This window comes from Saimiri boliviensis, chromosome 4, assembly GCF_048565385.1.
Source record: "Saimiri boliviensis isolate mSaiBol1 chromosome 4, mSaiBol1.pri, whole genome shotgun sequence".
NCBI classification, from domain to species: domain Eukaryota; kingdom Metazoa; phylum Chordata; class Mammalia; order Primates; family Cebidae; genus Saimiri; species Saimiri boliviensis.
This window is the reverse complement of record NC_133452.1, coordinates 99,315,608-99,339,231: the sequence shown is the minus strand read 5'-3', so window position 1 is coordinate 99,339,231 and position 23,624 is coordinate 99,315,608. Positions and strand designations below refer to the sequence as shown.

At 44.1% G+C, this 23,624-nt stretch overlaps 1 protein-coding gene across 4 annotated transcripts in view; it reads right to left on the bottom strand.

Moving 5' to 3' along the window:
• ANKS1A (ankyrin repeat and sterile alpha motif domain containing 1A) overlaps positions 1-23,624 on the bottom strand; it is a 204,495-nt gene that overhangs the window by 64,115 nt on the left and 116,756 nt on the right. For 3 of the 4 annotated variants that reach the window (XM_039467397.2, XM_039467398.2, XM_039467399.2), the window contains one exon: positions 11,423-12,009. In XM_039467397.2, coding sequence (XP_039323331.2) covers positions 11,423-12,009 — 587 coding nt within the window. The other variant, XM_074397927.1, reaches the window with a different exon arrangement.

The following is a 23,624-nucleotide window of genomic DNA, read 5'->3' as shown; positions in this document are numbered from 1 at the left end:
AGACTAAAAGGCTGACCACTCCATGTTGATAAGGTGTTTACATGTTGTGGGTGGGAGAGTACATTTCACATGCACAAACTCTTTCACACAGCTGTTCAGCTTCTAGAAACATTTTACAATGACTCTGTACAAGGATTTACATTGCAGCAATGCTTTAATCAGTAAAAGCTTGGTAACATCCAAAGTGTCCATCTACAAGAAACAAAAATAAATGATAGTATATGTACACCATAGAATACTATGAACAATAAGAAAGAAAACTCTAGATGTACTTAATTAGAATGATTTCAAAAAGCAAGGTTCACAGCAGTACACATGAGATGGCGCCATTTTGTCTTTTAAAAAGAAAAATGCTTAACATGTCAGAAATGCTTCTATATGCAGAGAATATTTCTGGAAGGATATTCAAAACACCAGGCAAAAGAACTGGGAATCTGGCAGACAGGGAGACTTATTTTTCACTATATAGTCTTTGGTACCTTTAAAATTTCACCTAGATTTAGATATTATAATTAAAAAAAAAATCCCTCGAGTATAAACACTCCATTTCTAGGGTTAGCTTTGCCTAGATTTCTACATAGTTAGATATGGAGGTTGTTTGAGACAAATATTCCCTCCAAGGACACAGAAACAGCCTAAGACCTTGAGGTTGGGAGATCGCTACCCTTGAAGTACAGTGTGAGGATGGGATGCCAGTCCTCTGCCACTGCACCCAAGTTCCATGGTGTTCTTCACTGACCTTTGGCCCAGTGCAGAGGGCCCAAGCTACAAAACCCAGGACTGCATGCCCACTGCGTAACAGATACAAGGCAGTTTCATGCTTTTAGGGAAAGTTCTGTTTAAAATAACTAGATTCAAAGTGTAAAGGAAAGGAACCACAGCATTTACACAAACCACAACATTTCAGCTGAGTTTACAATGGCTTCCTGCCTGTTTAAATCAGGACAGCCAAGAACAGACTGCCAGACAAATTGTCATTTGTAGGCCCCTAGTGAGCTTAGGCAGTTTTCCACCTGTCCAGACAAATAAACAGGCCTCCTTGAGTTATGGACAGGTGGGCCCTGTGGCGCCAGAGACTGGGTCATTAGAGCTCGTGAGCAAGAGTATGACGCCTGGGAAAGATCTGCTCAGCATCTTGGCCCTGCCCAGTAGCTACAGGCCACAAACATTATTCATACCCACTGGCTACTCACCTGGTGGCATCTAAAGGGAACATCTATGGAGAAGAAAGCAGGACAAAGGAATCCTAGGCAGGGAGGGTAGTCATCCATGAAAACACAGAGCTGAGATCAGAGAGCACATCTTTGAGGATGCTGGCATAACACTGGGGATCAGGAAAAGAGCCTGTGTTGTTTCTGAGGGTCATACATTTCAAAGGGAGCGCAAATGAGGTCCAGATTAATTGCTCTCTCAGAGTCTTATATAATAAAAAGCCTATCCCCCACTGTCTGGCTGCCACTCTGACCACACGGCACATCTCTAAACAATATAAATTTCTCTGGGATATATATACACACACATGTGCATGCATACACACAGACCACCATTGTATCTGGTCTCTAAGAAGCTCCCTCTACCCTGACATCCTCTAAGTCCACCCAGGGTTAGAGAATGTCTGAGGCCACCAATATCTCCTTCTCTTACTGGTGTCAATTACCTATAGGCCCGGCTCCCGAGAGAATGTATTTAAGATTCATCAGGGCACATAATTTGTCATGTGCTCTTTTAGGACATCAGCATCATTCCTGTGTTCCAGGTGGTGGTGGCATACCCTGAACTCACCTACCCTGATTCCATGAACACCTAGTCAGTTGACCTCCCTCACTGGATCTCCCATTTCCAAGATTTCTGGCCATTTTCTCGTCTGGGTAATTTAAATTCTCTTCCCTTTGCTTCATGATCCTGGTTTTCAGATTTTATTCCAGCCTTGAGTATGCAGTGAGCTCACAGAAAGGCATTTCCTAAGATAATGTACCTATAACCCAGCCCCTCTGCCAGAACTCACCCAACATCCTTGCCTAGGATGACAAGAAGAAGGATCAAGTTTGAGAAATTCTTAGAAATTCAGATTTCATTCACATTCTCATCTGTTTAAAAGTATGCATCCAACAGCTTAAAATAAAGAAATCAAGGGAAAAAAAACAAGACGAGAAAGGCAACAAGTAGCAATTATGACTAAAGAAAATTAAGTTAAAAGTCAAGTTATAGCCGGGCGCGGTGGCTCAAGCCTGTAATCCCAGCACTTTGGGAGGCTGAGGCGGGTGGATCACGAGGTCGAGAGATCGAGACCATCCTGGTCAACATGGTGAAACCCCGTCTCTACTAAAAATACAAAAAACTAGCTGGGCGTGGTGGCACGTGCCTGTAATCCCAGCTACTCAGGAGGCTGAGGCAGGAGAATTGCCTGAACCCAGGAGGCGGAGGTTGCGGTGAGCTGAGTTCGCGCCATTGCACTCCAGCCTGGGTAACAAGAGCGAAACTCCGTCTCAAAAAAAAAGTCAAGTTATAAGATATAGTTGTAAGACAATATTAAGTATAGGGTGGAATTTTAAATTTATCTTACAGGAGAAATTAATTAAGAGAAACTAGCCCAGTACCTACTCACGTGTCACCCTCTCCGGCCCAAGCATGCATAGCTTGCTCCTTCACGTCCTGGTCAAAGGGCCTGCCTTGGCTGACTCACCCAATGGCAACCCTCCTCCCACCGCACCCTCTAATCCTCTTCTTAGCTGTATTGTTCTCGTAAGTACTCCTATTGTCAACTACATACTATGAATTTCACCTATTTATCCTTTTTAAATGATCATTCCCCTCTAGCTTTCTAGAATGCCAGCTCCATGAGGGCAAGAGGATTTGTGTCTGTTTTGTTTGTTGCTGCATCCCCAGCACTTAGAACCTACCTGGAACACAGCAGGTACTCAACAAATTAGCTGAATGAGTAACTGTAATACAAATATACTTCAATTTTATACTATTACTGATAATGTAAAATACCTCTGTTTGTTCTTAGACACAATTGCTTAGAATAATATAAGATGAACTATTATTCCCAAAGTCACATAAAATCACGCACTCTGTATCCTATTGATACTTTACTAGAAAAACAAGATACAAAACCAGAACAAAGTATAAAAAGAATATCCCAGAAAATGTTTCCTTCTGTGATTCTCAGTATTTGTATCAACTGGATTAAAGATCAAATTCATCTCATCTATAGTCACCTGCATTCATTGTCGTTCAAACTTTCAGTCTGGGGTTTGAAAAAAAAAAAATGTGGCTAGGCGCGGTTGCTCACGCTTGGTAATCCCAGCACTTAGGGAGCCCGAGGCGGGCAGATCACAAGGTCAGGAGATCAAGATCATCCTGGTCAACAGGGTGAAACCTCATCTCTACTAAAAATATAAAAATTAGCTGGGTGTGGTGGCGTGTGCCTGTAATCCCGGCTACTAGGGAAGCTAAATCAGGAGAATCATTTGAACCTGAGAGGTAGAGATTGCAGTGAGCCAAGATCATGCCACTGCACTCCAGCCTGGAAAAAAGACTCTGTCTTAAAACAAAAACAAAAACAAAAACAAAAACAAAAAATGTAACAAAACAAAAAAGGGAGAAAAGGAAAATTCTTTTGCTGACAGTTTCGCAAATACCCCAAGTCCCTCCCTGGTGCTTGCTGGTGCCCTCTTGCTGCAGCTAAAGGGAACCAGGCTGTTGGGGAGCGGGGACTGGGGCTGGTGGTGTGTGTGGCGTAGAAATGCTAGTGTAGAATAGAAATGTGGGTCAACCCTGGAATAATGTTAAAAAAAAAAAGAAAAGAAAAGCAAAATCCCTTTCGTGCAGAGGGCCAAAAGGCTAGAAGAGAAGCCCATTCTTAACGTCACCAGCAAAAATAAGAACAAAAAGGAAAAATGAATGAGAAAAATAGGGAAGAAGAAAATAGGACAAAAGAGCATAGAAGAAAAGGAGAGAAAGAGCACAAGGAAAAAGAAAAAGGGAAACGGCTGAGGAACAGATAGGGACAGTAGCACTGAGGAAGGAAGTGAAGTGAAGTGGCAGCAGCAGGGAGGGCGCACTCCCCTCACTTCCCAGCACCTGACCAGTTAGAGGCCTGATGGCAGCAAGGGACCAGCAAGCAGGAGAGAGGGGTGCTGAACACACCAGTTTCTCATCACCAGGCAACTGCAGAGCCAGGACTAACCCCAGCTCAGTCACAATGCTGTGGAGTTTCTCCTGTTAGCATCAAGCCATAAAAATGCATATAAACACACACACACACACACACACCCCCCACATATATGTGTGTGTGTGTGTGTGTGTGTGTGTGTGTACAGATATAATCTAGGCTAACGAAAATCACTTTATCTGATAGAAAGGCCAAAACTGTTTTTATAGGGCTGCCTATAAGATAAATGAGATTATTTTAAAAATATGAACAAAATACCTCAATATTGTCACACCACCTAAAGCCAATGGAAACTTAAGGGGTGTTTCATGTAGGATAAAAGTTGTGACTACTGGGTATACTTGGAAACAAATAAATAGACGCTCCAGGCCCTAATCTTTCCCCAGAGGTACGAGTGTCACATTCTTGTTCAGGGTGGGAGGGATTTGCTCAGCAAAAAAGACTTCATAGCATGCTTGTTTACATAATGAAGAACAAAACACACTGCAGAATATTGCGTGAGAAATTTAGTCATCATCAGTGGAAATGCCAATCTCCTTATAAAATTCTTCTTCTTGCACACTGAATCCCAAGGGTTAAAAGCAGCCAAAGCCTCTACGGAGTTGAACCAATCAGCTTGTCTCTTGATGACATCATGCCTCTAATGGGACGGAGCTGGAAAGGGTGAGGCAGGGAGGCCACTTCTGGACTTGGCCTGAAAGGGTGCCCTCCCAGTTGCTGCCACTTCACTTCTCAAGAAAAGGATTCAAGAGCCAAGGGTCCCCTCAGCTACCACTTAAGACAAAACCAGGACATTCCCCAAAATCCTGTACCAGAAATTATTCTCAGCTTACAAAAAATGCATACAAAGCATGTCCCTGCTCTTTACCCATCTCCTACTTATTTAATAATTATGTAAGCTGATTACAAAATGCAAATTTATCATTTAAGCCTTTAGCCATGTTTTAAACAATTCCAATGTTTATGCTAAGTAGAGAAACAGCCTTCTGTGGTTTTCTCTTTCATAAACTTCAGTATCATTTCAAGGCAGGTGAGAGACTGAGCTGACATCACTGACTTTTTATACATTCAAACCACAATATGACCAGAAAGCCATTTCTGTTCTTCCTACCAGGTATTTATCTCAGATGTTAATTGGTGCTGTGTGTGTGTATGCTGTGGGTGCATCACACTGTGCAAGAGACAGAGGATGAGGAGACACAAAAGGAGCTTCTGACACAGGAACACACAGCTGAGATGCTGAGGATACCACCACCTTGATGAAGGGAGAACAGGTTTCTTTCCTATAGTAGGAAGTAGGGAAGGCTTCAAGTTTTGGATTTTTAATTTTGCTTAATTTACATATTTTCATTTGAAAATGTCTATTATCAGTCCTGAAAAATAAAATTTTAGAGACACTGGATGTCATTACTTTATATATCATTAGTTTACTATAAAGAGAGACATGAAAATTATTTATATGATGAAAGATTTCAGGACTTCAGTGGAAGGGGCAGCTTCACGTGATGCCACTTCAACAGTGATTTATTTCTGTCTGCATTCTTTCCAAGAATGTCACCATCTCTAAATAAGAAATAATCCTGTCACCTAGAACTACTTTGGTGCCTCTGTATTCTGGGAGAAGAATTTTGTCTCCAACTTCCACAATAATTTGTTGAATCTCTTTACCCTTTCCTTTAGAACCTGATCCAACAGCTACTACTGCTGCTTGTGATACATCTCCTTGAGATTTTCCTGGAAGCGTAATGCCTCTTTCGGGTACAGTTTCAGTGGCACTCCTTTCAACCAATCTTCAAAGAGTGAAAGAAACTTTCTAAATTTTGGTCTTGCCATGACTCCACTGCCGCAGCTCTGGTGCTTCCAGCTGAATGTTGAATTTCTCCTGCTTCCCAGCACTCTGAATATCTAAGCCTTCTAGCTCATTTACAAATGAAGATTAACTCACAGTGTACATGCTAGTACCATGTTTACTGCTCCAGCACACAGACATCTATGCTTGCTGAGAGTTAATAGAAACAGTAAAAACAGCTACATCACTCACGGTACCTGCAGGATAAGATGGCACATTCCAACTGTGCACTTGAAGGAACTTCGTAATGAGATGATTTATACAGGTTTGGGAAAGGTGCATGGAGAGGAGCTAGTCACAGTGAGGAGTCTTAGGTCAGAAGGGGCAAAGGGAGGGACTATTTACTAGAACCCAGAGAGAACAGCTATTGGGAGAAGGTCCCTCCCAGGAGTGGTGGCCTTCAGTAGAGGGACACAGCCAATCCAACAATCCCTTGGCCTATTAATACATGACACATAGGCAGATAGAAAACGTAGGAATTGGACCTGAAGGGCTGGTGGAAAATGCCCTGTGCGCCATCTAATGTTTGGAGAACAGCTTCAACAACAAACCAATCAACCTTATGTAACCATACAAGAGAATACTCAGACTTTTTAGAATGACGATCTGAATCCAGATCTTATTGATGCTGCAATGGTAAGATATCCATGACAGGCAGCAATTAGGTAAGAAAAGCAAATTATAATCAGTAAATACACCAAGACCCCAAATTTGGATATGTACCGAATGCTAACAGAGGTTAAGTATGCTTGGAGGGATGTTGGTAAATTTCCCACTCCTTATCTATGTATTTTCGAAGTTTTATTTATGTACGCCTTCTCAGTTTAACCTCTATTAAGTCCCAAGCATCATGAAGACATCAAAGAGTGCTTTGACTTGACTAGAGAATGCAGAAAATAACTACTGAAGCTTGGATTCAGATCTCCTCTTAGGCTGAGCTCTTTTAAAGCCAAACTCTTATGACTTCTTTGATACCAAAAATATAATAGAAAACAGGCAGAATGCTAGTGTCAACAGATACGATCACAGAGGTTCACCTTACCCAGGCCATCTTTCAGAAGCCATCTTGCTCAGGGTAGTTCAACAAGGGCTGAGTTAACCCACCATAAGAAGCAGTCTGTATTTGGAGAAAATAACTCCCAAATCTATCAGCCATACATGTTCCCCAACTAGAGAGCATCATCCCAACAACCAAACAACCAGCCATTTGCTGGTTCTTCTGTGGAAGAATATATTCAAAAAATAAATTATAGAGAGGGTAATAGATTTCTCACCAACCTCTCTCCTCCTCTCAGGGAGGTTCAGCAGAAAGCTCATTAATTCCTCAAATGAGAACAATGGGGAAGGTGCCTGTCCTACTTTTCCAGGCTGGGTGGGCTCTCCCATCCCTGTAGTGAGGCAGAGCTGTGCAGGAGGATCACCAGTTAAAGGGCTTGAACTCTAGTGGTTTCCCTTCACTCTGCCACCACCAAACACCAAAAGAACCTCCTGCAAAGAGCTCTGCTTTTTTTTTTTTTTTGAGACGGTGTCTCACTCTGTTGCCCAGTGCAGTGGTGTGATCTTGGCTCACTGCAACCTCCGCCCCCTGGGTTCCAGCAATTCTCCTGCCTCAGCCTCCCAAGTAGCTGGGACTACAGGCACATGCCACTATGCCCAGCTAATTTCTGTATTTTTAGTAGAGACAGAGTTTCACCATTTTGGCAAGGCTGGTCTCAAACTCCTGACCTCAGGTGATCCACCCGCCTTGGCCTCCCAAAGTGCTGGGATTACAGGCATGACCTACCTGGCCTGAGCTCTGCCTTTCTTAAGATCTAGGCCTCAATTCCCATTCTCTGAAGCTCCAAGCACAATAGTAACATTAATACCTACCATTTTATGCATGCTAGAAACTGTGCTAGGCAGTTAAACACATCACTAATTGGTAAAACACTCTGAAACACAGATCTAACTGCCTCAGTTTCACAAATAAGGATAATAACTGAGCTTACTGAGGTCATCCACGCACCAAAGTGGAGATGGTGGAGCTGGATCTGCTGACTCCCGAACCTGAGCTCATGTGCTGTCCTGCACTTCCTTCTAGGAGCAGCCTGATGGGCTCCCACTCCAGTCTTCCTTCTCCCTCCCCAGCCCTCACAGTGAGGAGCTGAGCTGGGCCCAAGCACCTTCAGAGCCTTCATAGCAGAGTTCCCCACCTCCCAAGGGTCCAAGGACAGCAAAGAAAAAAATCAGCAAGCACAGGATATGGCAAAGTAGGCTTCAGGCACTGGTCAGGGATAGGGTGGGGAGCAGCCATTAACTAATGCCCTATTCCAGGAGAGCCTGCCAAAGCCCTGGGGTTAGGGCCAATCACTGGGGGAAACACTTCTGGAGTTTCTCTTTAGAGAGAGAGATCCACAGAAACCAAGTACAATATCACTAACAACATTGAAGGGTTACATATAAAGGACCCTGTTAATGTTTACGATGTAAGCAAACCTTGCTCTTCTGAATTTGTTCCAATAAGACCTCAATTGCCTTTAAGTTTTTTCAAATTCAAAATGTAGCAGGGCTCTGGCATTTCAGCCACACTAGGGAACTAGCCCACAACACCTAGATCTCAGATAGTCCCTGGGCCACTGTGTGCACCTGCAATCTTTATCTTCACAGGTGATATCAGCACATGAACCTCCTGGCTTTGAACAGAGGTACTGGCTTATGAACCTCTGTGGCCATTTCAGAGCACACAAACAGCCAACCTCAATTAATACCAGCCCAGGTGATTTTGTATTTCTCAGCCAGGAGAAAAGAGTGGAGCCCATAAGACTACCTGGCCATGCTGCATGTTAACAGGACATAAATACCCTGTGAAGAATCGCCCAGCACTGCTAACCTCTCCTGGTAGGGATACGCTCAGAGGGAGCCATAAAGAAGACCTAATTCACTGGACTGGTAAAGCTGTCTTCCAGCCCATGAAGGATTCTGAGATACTGCCTTGAAAGCATATCTAGTAGTCTTCTCTCAGTAGCCACTAGGAATTGGTTCCAGAACACCCCTCCCGATATCAGTATCTGAGGATGTTCAAGTCCCTGATATAAAATACCATTGCATATAACCTATACATATCTTCTCGTCTATTCTAAATCATCTCTGGATTACTTGTAACACCTGATACAATATAAATGCTGTATGTAAATAATTGTTATACTGTATTTTATGTGCATTTTAAAATGGTTGTATTGTTATTCCCTCCCAACCCCCCGAACATTTCCACCAACAGTTGGCTAAATCCATAGATGCAGAAAACCACGGATATGGAGGGCTGACTGTTCTCATCTCTTGGCATGATGCTCGAGGCCCTCTCACTACCTGGCGCAAATCTCACTTTGTACCCTTGCTTCTCATTCTGCCCTTACACACACTCGGTACCCTAGAGAAACCGAATGACCTGAGCTTTCCCAGCTCCATGCCTCTGCTCATGCTGCTCTCTCCGCCTACCTCTCCTCGTCCTACCAGCTTCAACCTGGTTTTAAGCATAAGACTCGGGCTTTTAATTCCATGTCAAATCCCAGCACTCTGTGATCCTTCCTGAAGCCTTTTCCCACCCTCTGACACCTCCTGTCTCCACTCCCTCACCCACTGATTTTTTTTTTTTTAGATCTCAGACCTGGGTGAGAGTCACGGATGTTTTTCTCTCTTGACCTCGAAGGCCATTTCAGAGCACACGGCACTTATCTTCACACTCCTCTTAAATTTATCTTGAATTTTTCCTATAGCTGATTGTAAATTTGTAAAAATCTGTTTTAAAAAACAAAGGTAGAGCACACATTCCTACAAATACACACACTCCTGTGTGTAATCTCCTGCACTCCCCTTCCCCAGAGCTATCTCACTCGTGATTTTCCACTAGTGGCCAGGCCTCTAGCACAAGCTCACTGAATCTTTGTTTACTAAGCAATGAAAATCTTCTGTACAGGGTTCCTCTGTCTGCCTAATCAGAATCTTAAGCTGCATCTCATCTGGAGGTAGTGCTGGAAGAACTGCCCCACCCTGTTCCTTCACTGGAAACAGATTGGCTTTGGTTTACATAACTTTGTAGCACCCACCCAAATAGAGTTGGGTAGGGCATTAAGTCTACAGACAGTTCAAATGGACACTTCAGCTGTGGTGTTCCCCTCCTCTTGGAGAGCTAAATGCATTTATTGAAATTATTCCTCAGAGACAGACCCAGTCCACTTCAAAGGCAGCTTCCACTCAGCAAGGAGCTTGCAAGGGTGATACTTTAACATTCCCAGGGTGTTTACCCAACTTTGAGAAACACATTCTTCTGCTCAGTGAGACATGCCATAGGTCACTGAAAAATACTTCGGTACGTATTTCCAACTAATAATGGCTATGAAAGAAAACTGGGCCTCTCACTCACAATGTTTTCTACTCCCCAATCTTCGTTCCTAAACCACTTAGCCCTCTTCTGCCTGACCAATCTGAGAATGTGGGATAGGCAGGAGCCTTCTGCTGGAAGTATTTGGCTTTCCAGGACAGCACAGTAAGAACAGCCATGGAGAAGCAGAGAATAGAAGAGCCTTCTTCTTGCAGCCATAAAAAGAATGAGATCATGTCCTTTGCAGCAACATGGATGCAGCTGGAGGCCATTATCCTGAGCAAATTAATGCAGGAACAGAAAACCAAACACTGCAGCATGTTCTCCCTTAAACAATGGGTACTCATGGACATAAAGATACAACAACAGACACTGCACTGGGACTACTGGAGAGGGAAGGGAGTGGGGGCAAGGGCTGAAGAACTATTTATTGGGTACCATGCCCAATACCTGGGTGATGAGATCAGTCATACCCCAAACCTCAGCATCATACAATATACCCATGTAACAAACCTGCATATGTACCCCCGAGTCTACAATAAAAGTTGAAATTATATATAAAAAAAAGAAAAGCCCCCTTTCAGCTTTTACCCCTGCCCTACCCCTGTCTTCCCCCCAACACCCCTCACACCTCTCAGCTAGCCCTGGGTCTCGTGTCTTCCTCCTGAAGGACTCATAGGAAGTACTCCAGCTCTTCTTAAGCAACCCCAGGGTGAGCATGATTCTCTCAATGGGGCTGATGGGATCCAAATATTTCCAAACAACATGTCATTTCTAGGAACTGCCCCTCCCTCATCAGCTCTGCTCTGCTGGGGCCTCCACCCTCTAATTTAACCATTAACGAACCTGTCCTCTGTGATCCAGGCTACCTGAAGCTCGTCTCCTCTTACGATTGTCAGAAACACATTAGTTATGGAGTGAAAGAACTGGGGTAACCAGGCCCAGATCCTGGGCCTGGGAGTTGGCACGCAGGAGAGCTGTGGTGGGCTGCGGTCAACCTGGCCAGCCCAGCTTCCCATGACGTCAATGTCAGCCTTACCTCATCCCACTCTGAGGCAAAGGAGGGTGACTTCTCCAGCCTCTTCTTCCCAATGCTGCAGTTGGATAAGGACTCGCTCCGACTCCCCATGGTAGCGTCCTCTGTGGGTGAGCAGGTCAGGAGATCAGAGTCAGACTTGGACAAGCTGCGGCTGAGTTTCAGTTCAGCTTTGGGTTTGTTGGTGGGAGGGGCTCGGCTCCTGGCCCCGCTCCGGTCTCCTTCCTCAGCACCACCAGTGTGTGGAGATGCTGTGTGAGTCAAAGTTTCAGGGTGCGAGCGGCTGTTGGCGGTAGGCAGGCCTGCTAGGTAGCCCACTCTCTTGCTCTGGTCCAGGGCACTGGGCTGGGAGGCTCCAGGAGCATGCACACCCGTCTCCTCCAGCTGCATGCTGGCCTTGTGGCAGGCGCCCTGCTGGGGGGACCCGTCTGGATGGCTCTGGCCAGCGGTAGAGAGCAGCTGGAAAGGGTCCTGCCCCACCTCACACACCGGGGAGGAGCCGTGGAGGAGACCTGAGAACTGCTCTGGGACCTGCCCGTCCTGCCCCTCCGCAGAGTCCTGGCTCCGGCTGCTGCTGCTCCGCCTGTGGTCTTGGAGTGGACGGAGAGACAGAGAAATAAAAAATTAAATGTGGCAAAAATCAACAAAGTTCCAGTGTAGCAAGCATACAGCAGAGCAGAGGAATTCACAGAGAGACAGAGAGAGAAACTGGATAGGCCGGGGAGGGGAGAGGAGAGAAGAAGAGAGAGGAAGGAAGACAGCTTTTGTATTGTTCTTAATGTTCAATTTGTACCCAAAGTCAGAGCATTTATGAAATTCCAAACACTGGCCTGATTAATGCTATCTGGCAGCCTTCCCTGTTGTTAGATTTCTGTTAACATTAACGACCAGCCCTTGCTATATAAGGCGAGAAGAGTGTTAACTATAACCTAGAGAAGGGACACAAGTGAGGACAGAGTGAGTGAGCGTGGAGCAAAAGTGAGAGTGCCAGCGAGCAAGCGCGAGCAGTGAGACTCACTCCTGGAACATCTGATACATTTCCATAAAGGCCAAAGTGTTATTTAAAGGCCACCCGCCCTCCCTTCCTCTGGCAAGCAAGCAGCAACAGAAAAAAAAAAAAAAAAAAAAAAAAAAATAGAGGTCATGGTCTGCAACCTGCAACTTCTGGAATTCCTTAACAGAAACAAAACAGCAGAGAAATAACTGCTTCCTTCCTTGGAGGGGGCCATTCTGAGTTCCACGCCTCATCCTTCCTTCCTCAGGGAGCATAGATTTTTTTTTTCTCTCTCTTTCTCTCTTTTTTTCCCAGAGAATGAGCACATCTTGCTCCTTCCAAAGTCTCCCAGCTGCTCATATTTGTTTAAGTTTAACCTTAGTTGATCCACTGAAAACAAAATGGTCTAATTTGTCAATGCCAGGAGACATTTGCAGTTCTCTCGAGACTTCCCTGACATCCAAGAAACCTGACACTAGCTCATGAGGCCAACTACTACTGTACACTCAGATACCTCTGCCCTGAAGTAGAATAAATAATTGCCCAAATCAGAATCTAACATCAGCACTACACTGGCAAACTACACTGAGTTCATGCAAGCTTTCCTTGCATAAACTCAGTCCCATTAAAGATTTTAACCCACATCATCAGTGTAAATAACAACACTATGTCCAGCACTAGCTCACACTCCATAATATTCAACTTTACCTTCTCTATACATGGAATCTATAGTACCTATACCAAACAATTCCTTAGTCTGCTCAAAACTCCCAAGCACTATTCATGAGCTCAGAATAGCTGAGCTCCAAAAGGGTTAGAACCAAAAGGGCCAACTACGTTTAAAGAGGAGGAGTCTTAGTGGTCACCCCAGGTGGTGTAACCTAGGAGCCTGAAAATCTGGCTCTGGTCCTGGCTGACCTGCTCTCTAGTTGTGTGGCCTTGGCAGTGACTTCATCTTACTGGGCCTCAGTGTCTGTAATAAGTAGGCTGGGCTGCATGATACTTAAAAATCCCTTTAATGACATGACAGTGACAAGAATCCAAGTCTCTACCCTATCACGATGGCATACTTCTCCCTCTTAGGGATGCCAGAGCCCTGCCTGAGTACCTCTCCTGTTGCTGCCTGCATAGCACCCACTCTCCCTCATCACGCCTGAAGGCCCAAAGCCCCTTCTTGAGGTTCCGTTCTGCAACTGGAAAGGGTAGCCAGGTAAGGAGGGGTGCAAAATGAGCAGTGCTTTATAAACACGATGTACTAAAATGCAGTCTCCACTGCCCACACACGACACTACTGTCCTGTAACACCAGTTCTTCCAAAACAGCCTCTAAGAAATGATCTCAACAACCAGCTCACACAGTGAGCCCAACTCACTGAGGTCTGAGCAGGGATACAGTTCCCCTATCCCTGCCGCTCCAGAAGAGCAGTTCAGTCTCCACAGTCTGTTCAGCTTTTCACGAGTCTATAGAAGTGGCCAAGGGGCAGCCAATTAGCTCCACTTTATGGCTCTGGTTACTTATCCACAGGAGCACAGAAGCACAAACTTTGGCAGCTCCTTCCTCTACACTTTTTTATTTTTTTGAGACAGAGTCTCACTCTGTTGCTCAGGGTGGAGTGCAGTGGCACACTCTTGGCTCACTGCAACCTCTGCCACCCGGATTCAAACCACTCCCCCGTCTCAGTCTTCTGAGTGGCTGGGACTACAGGCATGTGCCACCACACCCAGCTAATTTTTTTCTATTTTTAGTAGAGACAAGGTTTTGCCATGTTGGCCAGGCTGGTCTCGAACTCCTGGCCTTAAGTGATCTGCCTGCCTTGGCCTCCCAAAGGGCTGGAATTACAGGCATGAGCCGCCATACCCAGTCCCTCCTCCACACTTAATGACTTTGGGACTTTCACACACCAACTAAAAAAAATCTTATAGGCCGGGCGCGGTGGCTCAAGCCTGTAATCCCAGCACTTTGGGAGGCCGAGGCGGGTGGATCACAAGGTCAAGAGATCGAGACCATCCTGGTCAACATGGTGAAACCCCGTCTCTACTAAAAATACAAAAAAATTAGCTGGGCATGGCGGCGCGTGCCTGTAATCCCAGCTACTCAGGAGGCTGAGGCAGGAGAATTGCCTGAACCCAGGAGGCGGAGGTTGCGGTGAGCCGAGATTGCGCCATTGCACTCCAGCCTGGGTAACAAGAGCGAAACTCTGTCTCAAAAAAAAAAAAAAAAATCTTATACCCCAAAGATCAGGTCCTGAGCAATGAACAAGCCCTGAAAAACTTGAATCCTTTCTCTGGGGGAGAAGGAGTGCTGATTACCTAAGAGTTTCATATTGTTTAACTGAGGCCCCAGGAAGCCACGACTCATGGCTATGAATATCACATATAATAACTGGCAGCCAGAACAAAGCTACCCAGTGGTGTTGCATATAGTCAGGATGTGGTGGGGCTATAGTCAGGATGACACAGACCATTTAATGTGGTTCAGGGCAATAGTACTTCCTAGGAGAAGCCGATGGGAAGGGTTAATCAGGCTGCCAAATCTGCCATCTCTGGGACCACATTCTAACGGCCAACTTCCTACAAATCCTGGCCCAAGGTACAATGTCCCTCTGACTATATTCGAATGCAAGATGGCTGTGGTAAAAGGAGCACAGGCTTCTACTGCTTTGTATCAATTTCCAGCTTCATATTTAACAACTCGAAGCTAAGGGGACCAACGATAAAAGAAAAACACCATTGCTCAGAACCGGGAACCAGCAGCCTGGCTCAGACTGCCTGGGTGGACCTCAGAACCCAGGCCGCAGAGAATGCTCGAACTACTGCTGTGGGAGCCAACAATGCAGGCCCTGTCAAACAGCCGCCCATTCACGCTAGCTATCAATGATGAAAGAGAGACAGATGCCAAGGGCTCAATACCAGACACATGCCAGGGGGAAGGAAGTAGGCAGCAAGAAAGAATGGAAACTTATGGAGGAAGGAAATATGTGGAGGAAAAATCTCTGAGGGTCAGAATCCTATTAGAGAAACCATAATCCACCAATATTTTGTGGAATATAAGAAATGATGGAAAGAACTTCTTATGATCATATGACTTAGCCAAGCAATTTCTAAGAAAGACACTCTGGTATCTGAAAAGCTTGCCGACATCTAAGAGCCTAAGGCTGTGTTCTCGTTCCCATTAAAAACTACATCCAAGACCAAGATAGGATTTTTTGGCAAATCGATGGGTGGGAAAAGAATTACTCAATGGTTTCTTCCTTCTGCAAAGTCAGGATAATATAAGGTCTCTTAGGGACAAGGTACTAACAATAGAGTATACTGATCAAGAAGCAGTTCTTAAGCAAATTACTGAACTTCTCTGCAATTCCGGGATCTTAACTGGGGGACTGCTGTGGTAATTAAATTATACGTGTAACGCATTAAGAGCCAAGTCTGGCACATGCCACACTCTCAATAGATGTTAAAATTGTTATTATCCTCCACATGGGAGCCATTACACACTTTGCTCACAGATGAGACCAACTATTTCTCAGTTCCTTACAGGTCTGTCACAAGGATCATCAAAGACAATGCACATGAAAGTACTCTGTAAGATACAAAGCACTTCGCAAGCATTCATTACCTGCACCATCCTTACAACTCTGAACAGCAGAAGGAGCGGACAGAAGGTAATGTGGTAAGTGGGCTGAAGCAAGAAACTCTGAGACAGGCCCCAGAACTGTCACTGTACCCACTCATCCCATCGACAAATGTGTACAAAGTGTCTGCCCTCAGGAGGCACCCAGGTGATATGAGGATAAAGAGGCCAGGCGTGGTGGCTCACACCTGTAATCCCAACACTTTGGGAGCCTGAGGTAGGACGATTGCTTGAGCTCAAGAGTTTAAGAGGAGCTTGGGCAACATGGTGAGATCTCATCTCTAGAAAAAATTTAAAAATTAGCTGGGCGTGGTGGTACACATCTGTAGTCCCAGCTACTTGGGAGGCTGAGATGGGAGGATAATTTGAGCCCAGGAATTCAATGCTGCAGTGAGCTATGATTGTGCCACTGTACTCTAGCCTGGGAGACAGAGCGAGATCTTATCTTACCAAATAATAAGAATAATAATTAAAAAAATAAAGACACCAAGTCTGCCTCGATGCTTTAAGATAGGTATAAACCATATGCATGGCAGACAAAAAGCCTGATTACTTTGAACCAGAAGGCTTCTCAGAAGAGGTAGCTTTCGGGCTGAGCACTGAAGAAGACCTTGTCAGGCTTGCAAGGAAGCAGAAATACATTAGAAAAGGCAGAGAAGGGCCAGGTGTGGCAGCACACACCTGTAATCCCAGGAATTTGGGAGGCTGAGGCCAGAGGATCACTTGAGCTCAGAAGTTCCAGACCAGCCTGGGCGACATGCCCAGGGACTACTGAAGATGCAGAAGTGAACCCTTAGGCCTTTCTCTATACTACTTCCAATGGTTCCCCCAGCTCTTCCCTCAGCCCTTGCCACAGTCTGCCCTTCTAGGAGAGAAATAAGGAGGTAACAGCATACAGGGAGGGAGGCCTGTTTCTTATGCTACCCATACACTAAGGCCAGCTGCTCTACTCAATAGGGCACACCAGCATGCTAATTCCCAATCCCATCAACTTGCCATCCTCATTCATTTTCCTTTTACCCTGTGAGCTACTGAAGTAAGGGGTCTTCTGTGCTGCATTTTAATTACTACGACGAGCTAAGGGATCTCAAGGGCTTTTGAATAATAACATTTTAACATTTACACATTTTTCATTCACCTCTGCCCATTTAAATTAAGGCTGAAGAATGCAGCTCCTGTGAGGAGTTGCTAACTCAAATCAATCCTCAGACCCAGAGGAGAAGGCCGGGGGACCCGGGGTCCTGTGCTGTCTTGTGTTCTCCGTATCATTAGGATTGGAATCCTCCAACTGCTGAGTCACTACGGTGAGCGTCAAAAACCGTGGATGTGCAGAACTCCCAATTACATGGTTGCTTTCAGAGGGTCACCAGGCTCTCCCTGGAAGGAAGGTCCTGACCAAGTTATTCAGACATTTGCTGAAGTCTACAATTTGATAAGACAAATAGACTGAGAGTTCATTCTGGTCCATGGCAACCTGAGAAATAGAATAAGTGCTAGACTGGAATTCAAGAAGCCCATGTTTTAGTCCCAGCCCTGTGACTTTTCCTCTCTAGGTCTCTTCAAAAAATGAATGACTGGGATGCATTCTCCAGAGCTTTGTGATTTAGGCTGGTTTGAATCTGTGATTAAATGACCTCTCTATGGTCCCTCTTTCAGTTCTATGATGTTAAGAACATGAATAGCAGCACAGCTTTTGATGAAATGGTTTTAGCCTCATGGTTCAAAGTATAGGCTTTGGATTCAGTCAGACTACGGTTTAAATCTTAGCTCCAATACCTAACCTTTTCTTCCTCATCTCTGAAACACGGACAAAAATAGCCCCTACCCTGAAGATCTGTCACGAGATATACAATGACATAATCAACGTAAATGAAATCAGCATGGCAGCTGGCCCATAGGAAGCATTCAGTAAATGATAGCTGCTATCATTATCACCATTTTTCATTTACAGTCATTTCTGAACTCTTAGCTCATCATGCTAACACTGCACACAGAGGCTGGTTTCCCTTCTCCTGACTCTGCAAAGGAGACTGTTTTCTTCTGAGTTGCTCTGTTAAAGAGGCAGAATAAAAACTCAAATGCCAGGGAAGGCCGGTATTCTTGTAAGTTTGGTTTGTGATCACATGTAACAGCACAGTGGAGAATCTTCCAGACTAGGAGCCATCTGTACTCACCTTGGGGTCCATAGGTAGAGCCCAGCTTTGGGACTTAAGACTGTTTCACACTGACTTGGTCTTCATTACCTCATTACATCTCCCCCCACCTCCTGAACTTCTGAAGTGTCTGTTCGTTGCCTGTCATTGGACCTCTGACCTCTGACCCCCAAACTTCCCGAGTTTTCAATATGCCAGCACTGCCTGGATCAGCTTCCAACCAGCCATGGTATCTAACCATGTCTAATTTGATAGCACATTTGCTGTCTTTACTCCCCTTGATCTTCTGCCAGTTCTTGTACTGGCTATTCACAGCCATTTGCTTTCTCTTCTCCAGTTGCTGGAATGTTGAGCCCTTTTAAATACTCAAGAAACAACTGACTTAAGTCCTCTACCAATTCACCCAACTCAGCTGGCTTCCAAAGGCTACTGCTTATTGAGTACTGCTCCTTCTGTGCCAGACACTATGCCAAGCATTTTCTTTTTAATATTCACAACAACCACGAGGTAAGAATTAGTATCCCTTCTACCTGTAGAAACTGAGGCTTAAAGAGGTTAAATGACTCCCTAAATAAAGGTCACCATCCAGTAAGTGCTAGAGCAAGAATTCAAATGCAAGCCTGATTACAAGGCCCAGTGAACGTTTCATTCATCTCTTGAAAACATATGTTAAGATCGATTTCCTCGTCTCTTCTGCTCTCTTTAAGCCATCATCTTTACCCAAGGCGCCTGCACTTTTTGGAGGATAATCATACCAATTTCTTGAGAAGACATATCAAACGTTTTTCATGACTACTTTCAACACCATGTAAAAATTGGGGGTAATTTCATCACTTCTCTCCTACCTTAGAGAAATTAGACCCCATTTAGGATTTACCAATGGCCTTCTAATTGCCTAACCTTCTTTCTAGTTTCCATCCTTCTAGCTCTTTCTATATCAATGGATACTTTTTGTCCACTGCCCCCAGTACCCTCTCCCCTTCCTTCCTTGGTTATGGGATTTTTAGAAAGGTTCACAGACACCTAGAATAAAGACGATATTTCCCACCTCCTTTGTAGCTAGGTGTAACCACATGATCAAGTTCTGGCCAATGAGTTATAAGTGAAAGTAGCAAGGGTAACTTTTGGGAACTATCTTTAAAGTGTCATTCTCCCCTTTCTTTCCTCCTTCCTGTGCTGATGGTTTGAACTTGGATAACCATCTTGAACCAGGAGATGGCAGAAGGAAACTGGGTCCTTGACGGTCATGAACTGCCACTGAGCCCAGCACCCCTTACTCTGGACTTCCATCTTGTTCAAACCACAGTTATTGAGGGTTTTCTGTCACATTCAGCCTTGCCTCTTAAGAGACTGCATTCTCCAAGTCATCTTCCTACATTGCTTTCCCCTTGTACCTCTAAATATAAGCTCTATCCCTTTTTAAAAAATTATTATTATTATTTTGGAGACAGAGTCTTGCTCTGTCACCCAGGCTGGAGTTCAGTGGTGTGATCATGGCTCACTGCAGACTCAACCTCCTGGGCTCAAGCAGTTCTTCCACCTCGGCCTCCAAGCAGTTAGAACAGGTGCATGCCACCACACCCAGCTAAATATTTTTACTGTTTTATTTTCACAGACACAAGAAGATCTCACTATGTTGCCCAGGCTAAGTTCAGTTTTTGACCTCTTCGCTCTCTCCTTTTTTTTTTGAGACAGAGTCTTGCTCTGTCACCCAGGCTGGAGTGCAGTGTGTGATCTTGGTTCACTGTGACATCTGCTTCCAAAGTTCAAGTGCTTCTCATGCCTCAGTCTCCCGAGTAGCTGGGATTATAGGCATGTGCCACCATACCCAGCAAATTTTTGTATTTTTAGAAGAGACAGGGTTTCACTATGTTGGCCAGGCCGGTCTTATAATCTTACCCTCAAGCAATCCACCCACTTCAGCCTCCCAAAGTGCTGGGATTACAGGCATGAGCCACCGTGGCTGACCTGGATTTTCTTTTATGTTAAGAATCACCTCAATTGGATGATTCATAAATCTGTATTTCTAATCTTAACATCTCTTATCAGACTCCTATTTCCAAGTGTTTATGAAGTAGTTTTACTTGGATGTTCTCTGGTAACTAAAATATCTCAAACTTAACACATTTGAAACCGGACTTCACATCTTCCTTCAAACATGCCCCTCCCTCAATTCTTATTTCTGTTAGTTGTACATTATTTTCTCAATTAACCAAGCTCAAACCTCAGAATCGTCCTCAAATTCCTCTCCTGATTCCTACACGTTTTGTTGCGTGGTCCTGTTAATTCTGCTTCTTCTATACTTCTTCCATTCATACCTCCCTTCCTGTAACTTCCTCCTCTTCCTCTAGTCTGGGCTCTGATACCTTCGAGAGACTCCATGAAGTCTCTTGACTTTAGGGCATTCCTGCCTCAGTCTCTCCCAGTCTAAGCAATCTAAGAGTCCACAATTATATATTTGAGAAGTGTGGCTCCTATCCTGTCACCCGATTCAAAAAGCCTCAATAGCACTGCACCGTCTTGGGAATAAACAGTGACACTAGAGAGCCAATTCTCTATGACAAGTTTCCTTTGTTCCAGCCAAACTGGATTACTCTTACCATTCTCCAAACACGTTCTCTACATCCCCTCCCATCCTCTCACTATTGTCTGTGCCACTCCTCCTGTCTGGAATGCTCTCTCCTTCCTTACTTCTGCTACCAGGTATAATTCTATCTGGGGGCTCAGCTCAAGTGCAATTTCTTTACTAAAGCCATGATCTCTTACCCTGACATAATTTATCCCTCCTTTGGACATCAAAATTACTTTTATACCACTTTTATATAAATTTAACATAATCTCTCATCTTTCAGTTTACATATGGCTCACGTATATAAATACATAATATACATCTATATAAAGGCTGTCAATACATTTATTTGGTGGAGGAAAATTTAGAAGCACATTTCATAAGGCTTGGACTTGTTCCACAATGGAAAGAAGAGTGAACTATTCCAACTCAGAAACATAAATTAAAAAGAGGAAGACAGTTATACAGCAGGACTTTGTGTAGGAATTCCTCTAATTGAAGAAGGTGAGAAAACTCTGGTGCAGTGGCTTGCGCCTGTGATCCCAGCTACATGGGAGGTTGAGGTGGGACTGCTTGAGGCCAGGAGTTCAAGACTAGCCTGGACAACACAGTGAGACTCCATCTCTAAAAAAATTTTTTAGCTAGGTGTGGTGGCACATGCCTTTAGTCCTAGCTCTTCGGGAGGCTAAGGCAGGAGGGAGGATTGCTTGAGCCCAGGAGCTTGAGGCTACACGGAACTGTGACTACACCACTGCACTCCAGCCTAGCAATGGAGCAAGACCCCTGTCTATTTTTTAAAAAAAGAAGGCAAGAGAAGAGGAAGCTGCTGAAGATAAGACTTAATTGTTAAACTGTCTCATTTATATGTTTTCCCTTTGGAAAAAGCATCCAAACATACTCCTGGGCATTTACCTTGAAAATCTAGCCTGGACTTCTCGGTAAAGACGATAGATTGAATACAGGTACCTATTTTTTCTTCTTCCTGAAATCTCATTAAACCAACAGTAAAAGTGGGACTACAGATGGAAGCACACCTGATAAAACAATACAAAACTGGCAAAGGGAAAAGCCAAGATTTACACTCTAGAATTCCCCAGGCTAAGGAATTGGTACTCTAATGTAGGAGTGGAGGGAGAAGCTAAAAACTGTTTCCTCCCCTTTGGAAGGATTAAGGTCTTCATACTCAGGCATAAACTGTGCACAGACTCAAATGCCTGGTTCTCAGAAATACTGACTTAATCTCAAAAACCTCTGAAGTGCAGCTGCATGCCAAAGAGTCCACATGTATCACTGTCTTAGATAATCATTCATCATTTGTCCTCTGTTAAGTACCACTTCACCTGAACCCAAGCACTATTAGCGGATGCTACAAAAAAGCACCACGGAGCACAAGATGGCTTTTAGAGCTCTTGGCTACTTTCCCATTTGCTATCAAACCTGGAAAGTTGTCCACTATTTCTCTGAGTGGTAATACGTCCAGAACGTTCAGCAAGCAAAGAGTCAAATATGAAAGAGAAATGACTATGCTATACAAAACAGGAATCACTGCTCTGGGATATGCCTGCCCTGTGTGATGATTTCAGAAGACTTTTTCTATATTTGAAATAATTTACAGGAATAGCCAGTTAAATAAAACTACCATAAAATCACATGAGCCCAGTGTCCTTTTAGAGGATGGGCTTTCTACTTCACAGATCTATTAAGGCTTTCCACTTCTCTCAGTTTTTGTCATTTCTATAGGTACAAATGGCATTTCTGCGTGGGAAAATTCTTGACTGTGAAGGACCGTCCTGCATAGTACAGGATGCTTAGCATTCCTGGCCTCCAGGCATGAAATGCCAGTAGCAACCCCACATTAACCAGTCATTGTGACGGACCAAAACTCTCCCAGAACAATTTTAAATGCTCCCAGGGAATGGCTCCAACTCTGATTAAACACATAAAATGTATTCCTATAAATCATCTTATTATTAATTTTTAAAATCTCTTGAGGTTCTATATTCTTTTTTTTGTCTTTTTTCTTTCCTTTTGTTGGGAGAACAGGGTCTCATTATATTGCCCAGGCAGGTCTCAAACTCCTGGATTCAAGCTATCCTCCCATCTCTGTGTCCTGAAGAGTTGGGATTACAGTCATGAGCCACTGTGCCTGGCTATAATCTTTCTTGAAGTTTTAATTTAAAAAATTTTTTAATATTTTAATTTTTGTGTGGGTACATAGTAGGGTACATGAGATATTTTGATACAGGCATACAATGAGGAATAATTACATTATGGAGAGCAGGGCGTCCATCCTCTCAAGCATTTATCTTTTGTGTTACAAACAATCCAATTACACTCTTAGTTATTTTAAAATGTACAATTAAGAATATTCTTTTATTTTTTTTTGAGACAGAGTCTCAAAAAAGAGGCTCCTTCCAGGTTCAAGCAATTCTCAGCCTTAGCCTCAGCCTCCTCAGTCGCTGGGATTACAGGTGTGTGCTATCACGCCTGGCTAATTTTTGTATTTTTAGTAGAGGAGGGGTTTCACACGTTGGCCTGGGTGGTCTCGAACTCCTGACCTCAAGTGATCCACCCACTGTGGGCTCCCAAAGCGCTGGGATTACAGGCGTGAGCCACCATACCCAGCCAAGAATATTCTTTATAGCATCCTCATGTGTAGTGGTTTTTTTCTTTTTCTTGGTCAAAATTGCCAGAAATCTTTAAAAAAATACAAATTCATTTTAATGATCTTTTTGGTTTCTTTACTTCATTATTTCTGCCTTTCTTTCTTTCTTTCACTAAGGTGTAACATATATAACATAAAGTATGTGAAATATACTATCTGCTTTTATCTCAAGAATTCCCTAACGATCTGTTATT